This window comes from Strix aluco, chromosome 1 (genome assembly GCF_031877795.1).
Source record: "Strix aluco isolate bStrAlu1 chromosome 1, bStrAlu1.hap1, whole genome shotgun sequence".
Lineage (NCBI taxonomy): Eukaryota > Metazoa > Chordata > Aves > Strigiformes > Strigidae > Strix > Strix aluco.
The window spans coordinates 54,096,928-54,112,519 of NC_133931.1; the positions used below are offsets into that span (position 1 = coordinate 54,096,928).

Genomic DNA, 15,592 nt, shown 5'->3' on the forward strand with positions numbered 1-15,592 from the left:
AGATTTGCTTCTTCCTCTGCTTTCAGGCTTGGCTCTTTTGTACATAGTTGTGCCCTGCAGGTACAAGGTGTAATAATTACAGCTTCAGAGAACTGCAGCAGATATCTGGCCTAAGGTGCAGAAAGCCATGAAACCTCAGACTGGATAAACCAGTATGGAGAACAAGAGCACAACGTGTTTTGAACAGCAACAACGGGGTCACTTGTTACCATTCAACTCTCCCTTCTAAGTCTTCTTTTGCTTTCTTCTGAAAAACATGTTTACATTTCAACTCAGAGAACTGCTTTCTTTCATAAAAAAACCCCCAAAACCTCAGAAAAGACCTAGGTTTCAAACCAACTGATACATGATGAGTCTCAGAGGCACTTACACTAAATTCATCCTGTCTCACTGTAGCCATTGGCTGTACTGTCTCAGTTGTGGGCTTTTCTGCCAAGGTTGCGGCCCCTGTCAGCAGAACAAAACTAACTGCAGAAGGAGTTAGCAGATTCGGTACCAGAGCCTTAGCAGGGAAACTCTAATCCTTTATGGCAATGTTAGAATAGACTATTTCGGCCAGAAGGGACCTACAATGATCTTTTAGTCCAACTTCCTGACTATTTCAGGGCTGACCAAAAGTTAAAGAATGTTGTTAAGGGCATCACCCAAATGCCTCTTAAACGCTGACAGGCTTGGGCAATCGACCACCTCTCTAGGAAGCCTGTTCCAGTGTTTTACTGCCCTCTCGGTAAAGAAATGCTTCCTAAGGTCCAGTCTAAACATCCCCTGGCACAGCTTTGAACCATTCCCATGCATCCTGTCACTGGATACCCAGGGAGAAGACATCAGCACCTCCCTCTCCCCTTCCCCTCCTCAGGAAGCCGCAGAGAGCAATGAGGTTGCCCCTCAGCCTCCTTTTCTCCAAACTAGACAAGTCCAAAGTCCTCAGCCTCTCCTCACAGGACATGCCTTCCAGCCCTTTCACCAGCTTTGTTGCCCTCCTCTGGACGCATTCAAGGACCTTCACATCCTTCCTAAATTGTGGGGCCCAGAACTGCACACAGTATTCAAGGTGAGGCCGCACCAACGCTGAATACAGCGGGATAATCACCTCTTTTGATCGGCTGGTTTTCGATGCGCCCCAGGATAAGATTTGCCCTCTGGGCTGCCAGGGCATGACAGTCCTGACTCATATTGAGCCTGCTGCTGACCAGCACCCCCAGATCCCTTTCTGCAGGGCTGTTCTCCAGGCACTCTTCTCCCACTTTATACTTGTGCCCAGCATTACTTCATCCTAGGTGCAGAATCCAGCATTTAGACTTGTTAAATTTCATCCCATTAATTGTTGCCCAATGCTCCAATCTATCTAGATCCTTCTGCAAGGCCTCTTGTCCCTCAAGAGAGTCAACAGCACCTCCCAGTTTGGTATCATGGCAAACTTACTAATGGTGCATTCAACTCCTGCACCCAGATTGCTGATAAATATACTGAGCAGAACTGGGCCTAGAATTGAACCCTGAGGAACACTGCTGGTGAGCAGTCCCCAGCCAGATGTAGCCCAAATCACCACAACCCTTTGAGCCCTGCCCTTCAGCCAGTTCTTCATCCAGTGCACCATGAACTCACTCATTCTGCAGTTGAACAACTTGTCCAGAAGGATGTTGTGTGGGACAGTATGAAAAACCTTACTAAAATTCGAAACTACATCCACCACCTTCCCTTTATCCACTCGGCAGGTGACCTTATCATAGAAGGATATCTAATTAGTTAAACAGGACTTTCCCTTTATGAACACATATTGACTGTGCCTGATGATTGCATTATTCTTTAAATGCCTTTCAATGGTACCCAGTATAATCTTCATAATTTTTCCAGGAACTAAGGTTAGACCAACAGGTCCGTAGTTCCCTGGGTCTTCCCTCATACCCTTCCTGTAAATTGGAGTAACACTGGCTAGCTTCTCATCAGCAGGGACCTTGCCAGACTCCCAAGACCTTTGGTAGAAGATCAAGAGGGGTCCTGCCGTAACATCCACTAGCTCCCTCAGTACGCCGGGATGAATCTCATCAGGCCCCATGAACTTGTGAACATTCAGCTGATACTGCTGATCCCTCCTTTACAATTTCAGTGTCCAAACAAATGGATGCAAACCAAGAAAACAATACTCCTGCTGCAACCCCACTCCCCACAGCAGCTCGTTTTTGTCCATGGCCCAGAAGCCACAAGCCACACTTGTCACCTGTGGTACCTGAAACCTCCTCCATGTCTCCCCTGGGATCCCTGAGGGAAAAGCAAAAGCCCCCGGTGCGCTCAGCCTCCCCAGGGACGCCCCACTGCGGACCACGATGCCCCGCAATGCCCTTGGGACACAGGCATGGAGCTGTGTCTTCCATGGACACCACCACTTCGGTGGCTGTTTCGGTGTCTGCAGGACCTGGGTCTGCTACTAATAAATGACAATGTCAGAATTTCAAGTAATGTCACTGCTGCTGTGCTCTGCCCAGCTTCTCCCTCTCCCACTGCTCATTGCAATAGTACTGCAATGCTGATCCCAGGTTGTGCTTGAAGAAGGGAGCCTGTTGCACTGAGAGGTTTTGGCCCTACCCAAGACTATTGGCGTGGGTCCAGCTCCTTGGTAGTGGGTCACGCCCCCAACAGAAAGCAGCCAGGAAGGGGCAAAGAAAACAGGTATGCTGCGGCAGGAAGCCGAGGCCTTAGCACAGTTCTCCACCACCATGTCCCCACTGTCCTCTGCAGTCCTGCTGTTCTAAGATGGCCCCTCTGCTCCCCTGGCATGGCAGTGGCAAAGCCCACAGACTTGGGAACCGGCACCTGCAGTGCTCAGCCTGCCACTGCTGCAGCAAGTCCATGCCTACTCCACATGCACACAGAGCAAGGGCTGCCCATGCCTGGGAGCACTGAGCTGCTGCACAGCCCACCCCTGGGCTGTGCTCCCCTCTATCCATCCTGTCCGTACGTGGTATGGTTGCCAGTGACCGAGAGGGTGGGAAGCCATCTAGCCCTATCAACCTGGCAGGACACTCCTCCTTTGCTGGGTATCAGAGAGCCTTGAAGTCAAAGATGTAAAGGAGTGTGGGGAAACCAGGGAGGTTTCTGGGGAAAGGAAACGTCCCCATGTGGGGACAGCACTTTGCCGCTTTACAGACAGAGATCCTGTAACCACTTTTTTTTTTTTTTTTTTTAACCATTTATTGACCTTTGCATTGAAGAGCAGAGGGTGCTGGCTGGAGCACTCAGCCTCCCTCCAGAGCCAGGGCTCAAAGAGAGAGGATATTGCCAACCAGTGAGGTCTGATCAGAAATTTCTGGCAAATTCTGCAAATGCTAGGCTTGGAGCAGCCCATCAGCAGGCTGAGAACCACCAGGGCTGTAAGGGTTTGCTATGATCACAGGCAGCTGTGGCTGGGGAAGGAAACTGGCCATGTTAGAGTCAGTGGCTGCTTCACCTTCTTCTGACCAGGGAGGCAGTTCCTCCCCCAAGCACACGTGGGGTGGTGGAAGTGGGGAGAGTGGACCCCACCAGAGTGGGACTGGGCAGGGGCAGAGCGCCCTCAGCCCCCAGCACCCTGCTGTTCCCAGGCGGGGCCTCTTTCAGGCCAGACACCCCTCAGCCAAAGGGACCCACGGTCAGCCGTGTGCTTGGGCCTCCATCACAGTGGTCTTCTGATGTCACATGCTACCTCCTCACTGCACATTGTGAGGAGCAGGCGCTCCTCAAAATGGCAGCCCTGCCCCTGGCCACCACTCGCCAAGCTGCTCGCACCTGCAGCACCAGCAACTGGAGCAGGGCAGGAGCAGCAAAGCCTCAGGCAGTGATTTCCAGCTTCTGGGAGCTTCAGCCCAACGGCCAACAAAGCTACTAAATGCAGTTGTAGGGCAGCTACAAGATCGGCCAAACCAAAGGGGACATCTGAGAACTCTGGCTGGTGACCCAAAACCCAGAACTCTGTCTGGTGTGCGGAGGATGGCACAGGGCCAATGGACATTGATCCACTGGAAGATCAGGAGGAGCCCAAGGAGGTCGATCCAACTCCAGCAGGCCTAGCCAGGTACAGCAACACTGATCCCAGGCTGTGCTTGAAGAAGGGAGCTTGTAACGCTGACAGGGTCTGGCCCCACCCAAGACTCTATCAGCGTGGGCCCAGCTCCTCAGCGTCGGCAGGGGTCAGGTATGCTGCAGGCGGGAAGCTAAGGCCTTAGTGCAGCTGGCCTGCGCATGTCTCCCAGCCATCAATCAATCAATGAATCTCAATCCATCAATCTCCTGAAACATGGTGGTGCTTCAAGTGCTGCGTGGTCCCTTCCTCCCCGTCCTGCACTGCCCTGCTGCCCCTCAGATATTCACAGGGTATCTACCCTGCCCTTTCCAGTGTGTGAGGAGCACAGCAGCGCAGGGAGGAGGTCACGCTACAGAGACCATCCTCAGCAAATACACACCCTGTGCTGGGCATGTCTTTCACCAGCAGAGTTCACAGAAGACAGAGGATCAAAGTGTTCCTGGGATCTCCCATCCTCAAATAAATCTGTTCTAACCTTTGCCTTGTGATGCTTTCTGGGCAGCACTGGGGGGAACAGCTGGAATAAGATGGGGCAACGCTTTGATGAGGCCTAGCACACAAGACCAGGTCAGGGCCCTTAGCTTTAAACAGGGAACATTATTAAGCCTTGCTTTTCAAACTGCCTCTCTCCTGAATACCAGCTCAGTCACTCGCAGCCAGGTTAGAATCATAGAATAGTTTGGGTTGGAAGGGACCTTAAAAGGTTATTTAGTCCAATCCCCCTGCAACAAGCAGGGACTTCTTCAACTAGATCAGGTTGCTGAGAACCCCGTCCAACCTAATCTTGAATGTTTTCAGGGATGGGGCATCCACCACCTTCAAAATTTCTCAGTGGAATGGCTTCCACTGTGGAGAATGCAGATAGCCAGAAAATGCTGCAGACAAAAGCCAAGGAAATATCAGTCCAAGCTCAGCTTAGCCAAAATACAGATTGGAAGGTCCTGTCCTAAAGACTGGAGAGTTGAGAAACTGAGACTGAGAAGAGTTGAGTTAGAGTGTAGGACTGGCCTGTTGTGCAGGGCAGACCCTAAAACCTGCGTATTTTTTGTCAGGACAGTAAGCGACCAAACCCAGAAACCTAAATGAAAAAAAGAGAAGAATATGGCTGTATATGATAACAAAAGCTAAAGATAATTTTTTTTCCTTGAAGAGACAGAAGAGGGGTTTTTTGTTTGTTTTGTTGTTTGTTTTTTTTTTTTTTTTTTTAACATTATCCCACTACCATTTCAAATAATTTCACTTTATACCACACCAAGAGGTGGGGGCACCTTCCCTGGCCTCACAGAAGCCAGAGAAAATGGAGAAGGACCATCTGTCTATGGTCTTAGTCTCCCATGGCAGTATTCTTACTTCAGAAACTGTCATTGTTTCAGCATTCATAAATTCTTGTGATGGCAAACCAAGTACAATTACCAGCTGATGGTATGATTAGAGCAATGAGCAAGACAATTTTGGGGGTGAGGATGTAATGGAAGGAGATCTTGGGGCAGACAAGGTAAAATTCAAGAGAGACTAAAAGTGATTATAGAGCTATGGGACTGAGAGCCCCTTGTTCAATAAGGATGTGTGCTAATTGGCCTGGCACAATATGACTTTTTCTTTTTTGGTTCAGTAGAACTGGTTGACTTTCAACAACTCAATTATCTTCTGTAAGTGAGGAATGGAAGGTGGTCCTTTGAGGTCAAGAAGAAGTCACAGGTAGAAAGGACAAGCAGAAATTGACAGAAATGGAAGTGCCCTGAGATTGCACTGATCAGCTTCATTAGATACACATTTCAAAATAGCCCTGGAAGGGGTGGGTCATGTGAGGAAAGGGGAGGAACATTTTGGTTGGGGTTTTGTTAGCATCATGGAGATCAGGTGAGAGATAAGAGAGGAACAGTAAGAAGATCATGAGGTTGGAAAAAAAAAAAAGCATATGATTTTTTTTCCATGAGAAAGACTGGACAGAGGTACTCTATAAATGCTAGAAATCGTGGAGCTGCACTTAGGGAATGGGTATGAAAAAGATTATTGAGAGCAGGCAGCATAAATAACTGAGAAAAAGATGAATAGCGGTGATGGATCCAGTTGTAATACGGTCAGGTAGCAGTAGGCACATTTATCCTTTGAGCAGTACAAGAGGAGGAGGACTCAGAGTCATTTGTCTTGGCAGGAAGCCCAGGTTACAGAGAGTGAAGGGCTAATGAAAGGTCTGAGTCGACATGGAAGATGGAAGAGAGAGAGAGCTCTCTTCCGAAGATGCTCTGTTTTTGAGCTACTTAGATCAAGAAATGGAGGCAAAATCTTTTGCTTGCTTGGTTCAAGCACAGAAGCAGGAATATTTAAAAGGACATGAGGAGGTAAGATTCCATAGTGTGAGAATAACAGTCATATGAGGTGAAGGAAAGGGGGAGGAAAGAGCAAGAAGCAAAGAAGAGGAGTGAAACAAATGTTGTACAGTAGGCTTTTGGTGCACTAGGCAAAGAGCTTTCTTGTTTTGTAACAGTGTGCTGAATAGCTTAGACTGGTGAGGAAACGTGATCAATTTGCTGTATTCGCTTTGCTGTGTAATTCTCTTATATTTATGTAATATTTCTGAAGCCTGGAAGATTTTAAAAAACATTCATTTGTCAAAGATTCGACTCAAAAGGGCTTTTTTGAGGCTCTGCAGATGTTATGGGGCAGGGAAGAATGCACTGTATTTACAATTCTATTCCTGTAACAGATAATCAATACATTGTGCTCTGCTGTGTTAAAAAAAAAAAAAAAAAGGAATATGAATGCCAAACTGTGATGATAAGCCCTTTGTGTCTTGAGTGCACTCATTTTCTAAGGATTAGGGGCTGTCCTTTATCAGCCAGTTCACTTCTGAAAGTCCATGATAGATTGCTGCTTGCCCATCTGCTCCAAACAGCAGCAACCTCAACTTTATCAGCAAGGAAACCTCTAAACACAGCTGTCAGTAGGTAATGCAGAAATACTGCTTTCTCAGGGCAAACCCTCACAGGCAAACCTTACCTTTTTCTCTGGAGCAATAAAAACTGCAATAGAAAGAGGACTTTGGAAGTAAGGTATTTACAAACAGCCTTTTTTTTTTTTTTTTTTTTTTTTTTTTGAGGGAAGGGGGAGGGTTGGGCTTTTGGGGTAGTTATTTCCTTTGTGCTCAGGCTGAAGGGAAATGGTCCTTCAGCACCTATTCTAATGTGCTCATTTATCTAGTGCTGGAAGAGTTGTGGGTAAATGGGGCTAAGGTCTAACACATAAAGAAATGTCTGCCAGCAAGAGATGTTTTAGCAGGTTAATGAGGAACTTGGTAACAGCCTAGCAGGGTCATTGCAAAATCACATTTCTTTTTGCTGAAATCACTTTAGCCTTTTAAAACCACAGGAGAATATTCTGCTACTTCACGAAGAGATTTTGTTGAATTGAAAATGATGTAGATAACATGTTATTTTTGAGTATTTTTAGCAGTCTTAGGAAAAAAATCAGTGCGAAAACGGACATCTCCTCTACTCACTCCTGCAGTCGGCGGGCCAGAGGAGGGCAGAGGGCCCTAATTTTGTCAGCTCAGATTTGCAGCACCCAGGTTTTCCCTGGAGAGAGATTGCCAGGGCGAGTCTTCCCTCACCGACAAGCGATGCTGCCCCGAGGCTTCTCCTACGATACGGTACAGCGAGTTATCAACAAAATGGCCTCGGGATCCAAAAGTTACGCTGTGCCCAAAGCGAAAACCGAACAAAGCCTGGGGTGGGTGCTTGCAGCCGCCGCAGCACTGGGCAGGCGTGCGTGCTCAGAGGCGAGGGGAGGCTCCGGCTTTTCTGCAGCCACCCAGTCCAGTTTGGGGCAGGAATGAAGATTTACAGTTGTGGGCCAGCCCTCAGAAACTTCATGTTTCTGGAAAGTACTATGCACAGTTATGCTGCCCTGCAACGTAACTGCAATTTGTCATCAAAAAGAAACATAACCCTTAAAGACAACAACTATTCTAGATTTTTTTCATTTTTATTGGAGCATATTTTTTTACTAATTAAAGTTACACTTCAGATTTGAGAGAGAACCAAGTTTTACAGGCTTGCTGTTTAATCTCAACAATTTTTTGCAAGGGAGCAGTTGTAATGCAGAGATGTCTGGGTGAGATACCTGAGCAAAAGCAATCAGTTTGGCTCTGCCACTACACTGCTCCACGTGGATGAAATTACTCTACTGAAAAACAAGGTAAACTTCCCCATCAGCTTTATGCTGCTGCAGCCATCCCGAGACTTAATACTCCAGCTGCATCACCTTCCGCTCTTTAGGTAGATTTGCTGGGGAAAAAGAGCTTACTAAAAGTATATTGACCTTCAAAATATGTGGTACTTTATGTCCAGTTCTCCCACTGGTGCTGAAAAATCCCCTCAGAGAAATAAGAGCTACAGCATTCATAAGACTCGGCTTTTCAGTTGGATGATCTAACAATTCATCCAGGAAGCGGGTTTATATGGTCATGTGTGCAGGAACTAGGGCTCTTAAAAATTAGTTGCGGCATAATTATTTACTTTAGAAAAAAAGTATTAACTCACCACTTCTCCTCCTCCACTTGAACTCCTATGGACTGGAACTTACTGGTTGCTTTATTTTCACCTGATTTTGTGGATTCTTCAGCACCATCAACCTTAAAAAAAAAAATTAACCAGCTAATTAGAATGTAATTTTATCAGAGATATCACCCAGCTACTTACAGTTGCTATGCATGATAACTACTAAGTGTTTGCACATAGTACTTGTACCATAAGTATCTTCATCTAGTCAGATAGTTTATCTGTGATGTGCCCATTTCTGATGTTATTAGTGAATATTCATCATTCTTGTTAATCTGTAAAGCATTTCTGGTAGGACAACATTTGGCCTGCAAAATGCAGATGGAGTTTATCCAGTATTTTATGGAGACTGGATGCTCACATTTGCCAGAGCAAATCTCTGAGCAGCTGTAACTCCGCTTAGTGTGCTCCACCATTTGTTTGATTTTACCTGTTAGTCTGTATGTGCATGCATATGTGAACTCATGTCAAAATTATGTGTTTGTTTTGTTTAAATGTTAGTGTGATGATTCAGAGCGCTGTACAGATAAGATTTAAAGAAAGCAGATGCAGCTCTTTGATACATTTTCTTTACTGCTTCATCATGCAAACAGTTGGTCCACAGGAGCACAGGCAGGAACTTTATACCACCTCTCCATCGCCATGAGGAGATTTATACCAACGGTATAAAGTTAAAATTTAACCACAGATGTGTCTGTGAGCAAAATCACAAACTTCTGAGTCCAATTAGTGTAGTTGTTAATTCCCAGTGCTATATATGACATTGTTAGTTTTACAAGAAAAAAAATTTCCAGCACACAGAATTTTTGGAGCACAGCAGTGTTACAAAGTGACCTGTGGATCCACTCTGACGCTGGGAGTACAAAATCTCCAGCTGTAGTTAGTATCTGTTCCACTAGTAAATAAGCTTGTTGTTGAAAGCCTACTGAACAGCCTGTGCTGATACAAGGAAATGATCACCTGCAGGAAAAGTGCTCAAGGAGGGTTGAGAGTTACAGAGCTGTTCAGTGAAGTGAGGTACCTACCTGATACTGAGGCTTTTGGGAAGATAACTACACCTTAAATCCCATAACTGACGGAGAGGAGCAACCTTTTGATAGAGAGTTTTTCTTTGCTTTACTTTGCTTGTTTGCTTAAACAGATTTACATCAAAGGCTTGCACTGTCCTAAGAGTGACTGAGGGGTGCAGAGGACATGCACGGAGGTTCATCACAAGTGCATATTAGGTTTATTTGTTAGAGGAGGAAGCAAGCCAATGCCGCTTGCCCTGCCCGATAGAGATGGGCCAAACTGTAATTAAGGTGTATACCTGGTCTGAGTTCAGTCTAAGCCTAAACTAGGCTCCCTTTGCAGTCAGTGGAGAGAGACTGGCTTCATACTGCCAGTCAGAGGGCTGACAGCCTACCTACCTATTTTAGGGCAGTTTCTAAAAGAAGTAATTTCTGGCAGCAACAGCTATTTTATGGTATTTCCACTCCCACACCACCCCTTCAGCTGTACCAGCATGACTGCTTGTGCAATGATGCTGCAAAATGGACCAGACAGCGGACTAGCGAAGTAGTTTTCTTTTACTTGTGAAGCCTGTCTGACTCTAAAAATCTCATTGATGGGCACAACTGGGAGGGTGGCATGGTGCATGGGCAGGAATCCTGTAAGGCTGTATCACTGCTGAAGGTTTCACTTGATGTAATCTCAGCTTGAGGCATCTCCATTGGTTTGTACACAAAAGCTACCCTGGCAACCCCTCACGTACCATCCCCAGGCAGCTTTCACATACGATTATGTTGGTCATCTGTAAATTTCAAAGTTTTAGAGGGAGATTGTCAAAGGCTTGAACAGCATTTGGGGCTCTGTTTTCCTCAGGTCTCAGGAAACTGAGGCCCCTATACCTTTGAAAAGCAGCATTTGTTACTTGCAGCAACATTACCTTAAGAAGAGGCATCAGGGAGATGGTGTCTGAAGAACCATGGTTCACATTACTCTTGTTTATTTTGGCTTCTGCAAATGTGGAAATTGCTTCTTTTTGCCCATTATTTTGCAGGTTGTTTGCCTGCTAAGGAGTTTTTTTGCTCAGTGAAATGGCACCTTAGGTTTGGCTGGAAATGGGAATAAGTAACAGAAGAGCTTTCCTCTATCCCTGTCCCACCTGGATCTTGCTCCTTTCTTTAACACTGAACATCAGCCCTTCTTCCAGAATATACCTAAAACAAACAGCTGTGAATCAGAAAACGGCTACAAGAAGGGCAGTGGACTGAACTCGGAGGCAATAGTAGTTATTGCCCTTTCAAGAAGAACTAAGAGAAAAGTCACAGCTTCTCCAGCAGTTGCCCCTGGGATGGCATACTTCTACACAGCGCCTCTCATCTCATCAAGCTGATGCAGAGATTTCACGGTAAATTCTTAGACTCTGCTAATCAGATAAGCCTGTCCAGGCACAGTGCTGTGCTTACAACCTCCATCTGCAAGAAAAAAAATAATCACGTCTTCTTGTGAAGGCTGATAAGCTGTGGATTGCTATTCTATTTGCTTGGAATTCATGTCCCATCAAAACGTGTGTTAATTCTCAGTTGATTGTAAATTCAAGTACTTTGTTGGAAAAGCTAATCCTGCAAGCAGATAGCTGGATTCCTATACACGTTCTTTTTTTTTTTGGCGGGGGGGGGGGGAGTATGGGAAAGATTAATTAAGAAAGCAGATTACATTGGTCTAGTTTATTTGCTCTTCTGCTTTCTGTAAATAGGAGTGAACTTTGGCAAGGTTAGTTTTCTTGTTTTATTCCACTAGAAGTAACAAAATCTAATTTTCTTTAACAAGGGCAAATCAGAAGGAACTTACCCTCTGCTCTTGAGGCTGAGATAGGAACAATGCTGCCTCATTCAAGCAGCTACCAGTCATTATGAAATGCATGAATAAGCAGTGACAATTAATTCAGTGAGGCTGGACGAAAATATTTTTTGGGTGATAGTGTAATGTAAATCATTGTTTTACACATTCCCTTTCAGTGATTTAATTCATGCCTTTCTGACCCCTGCTGTGTTATGATTCATAGATTAGTGCTCATGTGTGTAATTTAACAGAGCTGAATAACAAGGAGCAAGGAGACTTAAACAAATCCTTGCATCTGATGTTTTTACGATAAATTAGGAAAACATCATTAGTACCATGCAGAATGGATATGCTGCTGTGATTTCTACAGAGGTACCTGTCAGGAAAAGAAGAAAAATACACAAAACATTGCATAAAGAGTGGTAAAACAGGTGTAGAAATCTAAAACAATGGCAGGCATGTAAACCATGTCCTGTACTGTACCTGTATTCCAATAGATAAGCATCTGTTTTTCTTGAAGTGGTCCTTCTTTCTATCTTCTACTGCAACGGTGGCAATGGTTGTAGTGGTGGTGACGGTGGCAGTATTGTTCCCTACATGTTGACTTGCAGGGCCATGGATCTGCGCATTGGCAGCTTCAATAGCAGCTGTTAGTGCTTTCATACTGTCCAAGCTCTCTGTGGAGTTGCTAAGTCCAGACTGACTGATGATATCTCCCCTCTGTCCATGCCCATCCATATATGCATCTTGGGCAGACTCTGTGCTGCTCTGGGCTGTGATGGAAATGAACGGTTTGGTGGTGGTTCTTGGTGGGACTGGAGGCGGTGTCTTCTTATAGGTGGTAATGCAGGATGACACTGGAAGAAACATATGAGAGTTCTTAATTTATTGATGCTGCAGGAAAATGAATGCAAATAAGATCTCAAAGTATCGGTGAGCATGGACAGAGCATAAGGAGGACACTGTTAGCCAGAGAGCCCCTAGAAGTTCCAATGCAAGTGCCATGGAAATACCTCACTCACCAGCGTTCTCTGTTCCTACTAATGTGCGTGGCAGAATTGCCAGAAGAGGGAAAGTAATTATTTGCCAAGTTCCTCCTTAGTCTTTTTAGGATTGTTTTCTCCAGTATATTTTCTACTAACTGTTCTAAGTCCCATGCAAAACATTTGTTCTGCTCGTGGCTTCCAAACAAGATTCACAAGGATGATGAATCTCCAACCACTTAGCCTAGCTAAACCATACTTCATGTGGTTTTATTGCAGTTGTTTTCTGTCTCTCTATCCTGTTCTACTGCATTTACCAAGCTTATCTAGAATTTTAAACTAGATTTCTTCTGATGAGAGAGAGATCCCCAAACCATCCTAGGTCAAACTCTGTTAACACTCACCATGCTTGGACTTGCGTATTTCTTGCTATAAAACGTCTCACTTGTTGCACAGACTTCTCAAATACTTTGAAATGCTTTGTAAGCTGCTGAGGACATATTTAAACCAACATTTTGCCACACCTAAATTTCTCATCATAAATACAACATCAGTTCTGGAAAAAAAATGCTTGATTTTGCACACAGGGATTTAGTGTAATGAAGTCAATGACTAAATCATGTCAGTCAGTGGGACTACTCAAAGTGTAAGTATAAATGTTTGCAACAACAGATACTTTAATAACAGTTTATGAGGACTCCTCTTTTCATACTTTGAAGGCCATGCTCTCTTTGCTGCTCTGTGGATTTAGAAGCTTAGCTTGAGGTTCCAAGGTTAAAAACTATTGGCCTGTGTATACAGAATTATATGCAGAAAGCACCATGTGGAGGTAAAAACATCTTCCTTTAAGGGATAGTTGTCAGCTCTGCATTACTGAAGTCCTGGAATGCTTTCAAATGAGGAAAGAAAGTCCATTAAGAACAAAACCCAATCATGATATGCTCTATTTTTTAAGAAAATAAATGCAGGCATGAACCTGTGCAAAGTTCAGACACAAACATGTTAACATAAATTCTTATTAACAGTAATCATATGGCAAGAAATGATTCATCAGATCATTTTAACTGGCAGACGTCTATGCCACCCACATAAAAGGTAACTACTACAGCTGTTCTGCTCTCTGTTTGCACTGTACGTGCTTGTCGAGCCAGAAGCCATTATGGTATTAATTTGACTAGCTCAGATCCATATGTCTCATATCTCCTGATAGCTGCAGGAATAGTTATAGCGTAAGAGGTGTTCCCAGGGCATGAAATCACACAGGATTTTTTTTTTAAGGACTCTAGTATAAGTTTCTGATAACATGTCTGAACGCATGTTAACATGTTGAATGCTAATGGAAAAAGAGTGTTTCACTAAGGTAGTGAAGGTTTTGAAACTATGATTCACTTCTGAAGATTCAAACAGAAACCACAGCATCTTTGAGAGAAGAGGTGGCTAAAAATGAACTTGTCAAATTTTAACTCTGGGGAAGTGAATAGTTGATAGGGGTTAAGGTGTTTTTTAAAGTGCTTATGACAAGACAAATATCTGGAACTAACAAAAAGAATGACTGTTTTACAAATGGGATTGTGAGTTTTTTGCTGTTCTTCCCTCGTTTTGATGCTGCAAAAAGGCATGTGTTGTGAGTGCATGTTCAGGTAAATCAGCAGCTGTTTGCTGCAGCACAAACATTTACTCTGGGACTTACGGAGAATTGTGGAGGCTGCTGCTTGCATGATGATATCCCAGAAACCACACAGGTCGTTCATGATCTCGAGAATGTTCTCTGAGTGGTGGAAATGCAAACTGAAATTCACCACTGAAGAATTCAAAGCACATATACGCGTGTATATCCAGGTAACTCTTTGGGAAGCTGGTGCTAGACTTGTCTAATAGAGGTTTGTGTGCAATGCTACTTTGCAATTCAGCAAAGTATAAATTGCCCCATTTAAAATATACCAGGCAGGGACATTGTGGAACTCATGGGGAGATGCCAGCACCTTCAGGACATCCCAGCATGGCACGTAAGTACAATTTTTCCTACATAGCAGATAGGGAAATGATAATGAAACACACTTGAGCAGTGCTTTTAGGTAGGAGAGAGAGCTTCAAAAATAAAAAGCAAGCCTTAAGAAGACTGGTCCCCACGTCACTGGTCATCCCCCACAAGAAAGAGCGTCAATAGCAACTGTCTGTCGACAGCCACCGGGCACTCTGGACACAGCAGTACAAATACAGAAACGCCTGATTAAGATGTCTTTCATTCTGTTGGTAAATGTACTCAATGAGGAGTCTAATCCACACTGCAATGAAAGATGTTTGCACTCAGCTAATTAAATCTGAAGTTATTCTTAAGAGGGGGAGAGAATTGACAAGTCATAGGGTGAAATTGTAAAGAGAAACAGCAAATGTTCTTTTAGCAAGTCAAAACAAATCCTTGGTTTCCTGGAGTCACGCAGCACACACTGTACAGCTCGGGAGAAGCAGAGTGTGCAAGTCATAAAAGAACCCCAGGCACTTCATTACTGGAAATGATGTAAGCTCCCGCCGCTCCTCTGCAGAAACGACAACAAAACAATGCTCGGGCCACTGCCACCGTCAGAGTCAGCTGTGCTCGAAATGTTGTAGCTGGCTGAGCCCTCCAAACGGCTGAAGCACAACAACAAAAGGGATTCCGTGCATCAGTTCTTCTCCGGGTGCTTTCAAGAACCTGGCAACTTGTGACATGGCAACCTGAAGGATCTGTCGGCTGTTCAAGTGGCTGCAGTATTTTAAATGCTAAGATGCTTGAAAAACAAAACGAGTACTCCTCAAGAAAAATTACAAAACCTGGGTGCTCTCCTTGTGCAGCCAAGAGACCCTGAGCATTCAGTCTGTGCAGAAAGAGCACATCACATTGCTTTCTGACCCTGCGGGCAAAGGAGAAGCTTATCCATCCAGCTCTTCTGCAGCAGAGATGGACTGCCTCGCAGGAGGATTCTGAGGGAGAAGATTACAGGATCACTGGACACATGAAAAAGATGGAGAAACCCTCACTTTGCACACAGGGAACTTTCAAGGGGTTTTGCACATGAAAGTTTAATTCACATCAGGAAGTGAATATAAAGGGCTCTATAAATTCCCTGATAAATATGGTCTTGGACATGGATCAAGGAGCAAAGTTCTGTACGGAAACTGATCTGACT

General features: G+C 44.7%; 1 protein-coding gene across 4 annotated transcripts in view; it reads right to left on the minus strand.

Annotated features, from left to right (window-relative positions):
- Positions 1-15,592, minus strand: part of DLGAP1 (DLG associated protein 1) — a 434,783-nt gene that overhangs the window by 19,586 nt on the left and 399,605 nt on the right. For all 4 annotated transcript variants that reach the window (XM_074821449.1, XM_074821461.1, XM_074821455.1 and 1 more), the window contains 2 exons: positions 11,926-12,299; positions 8,599-8,690 (listed from right to left, as the gene is read on the minus strand). In XM_074821449.1, the coding sequence (XP_074677550.1) occupies positions 8,599-8,690; positions 11,926-12,299 (466 nt within the window). The remainder of the gene's footprint in view (positions 1-8,598; positions 8,691-11,925; positions 12,300-15,592) is intronic.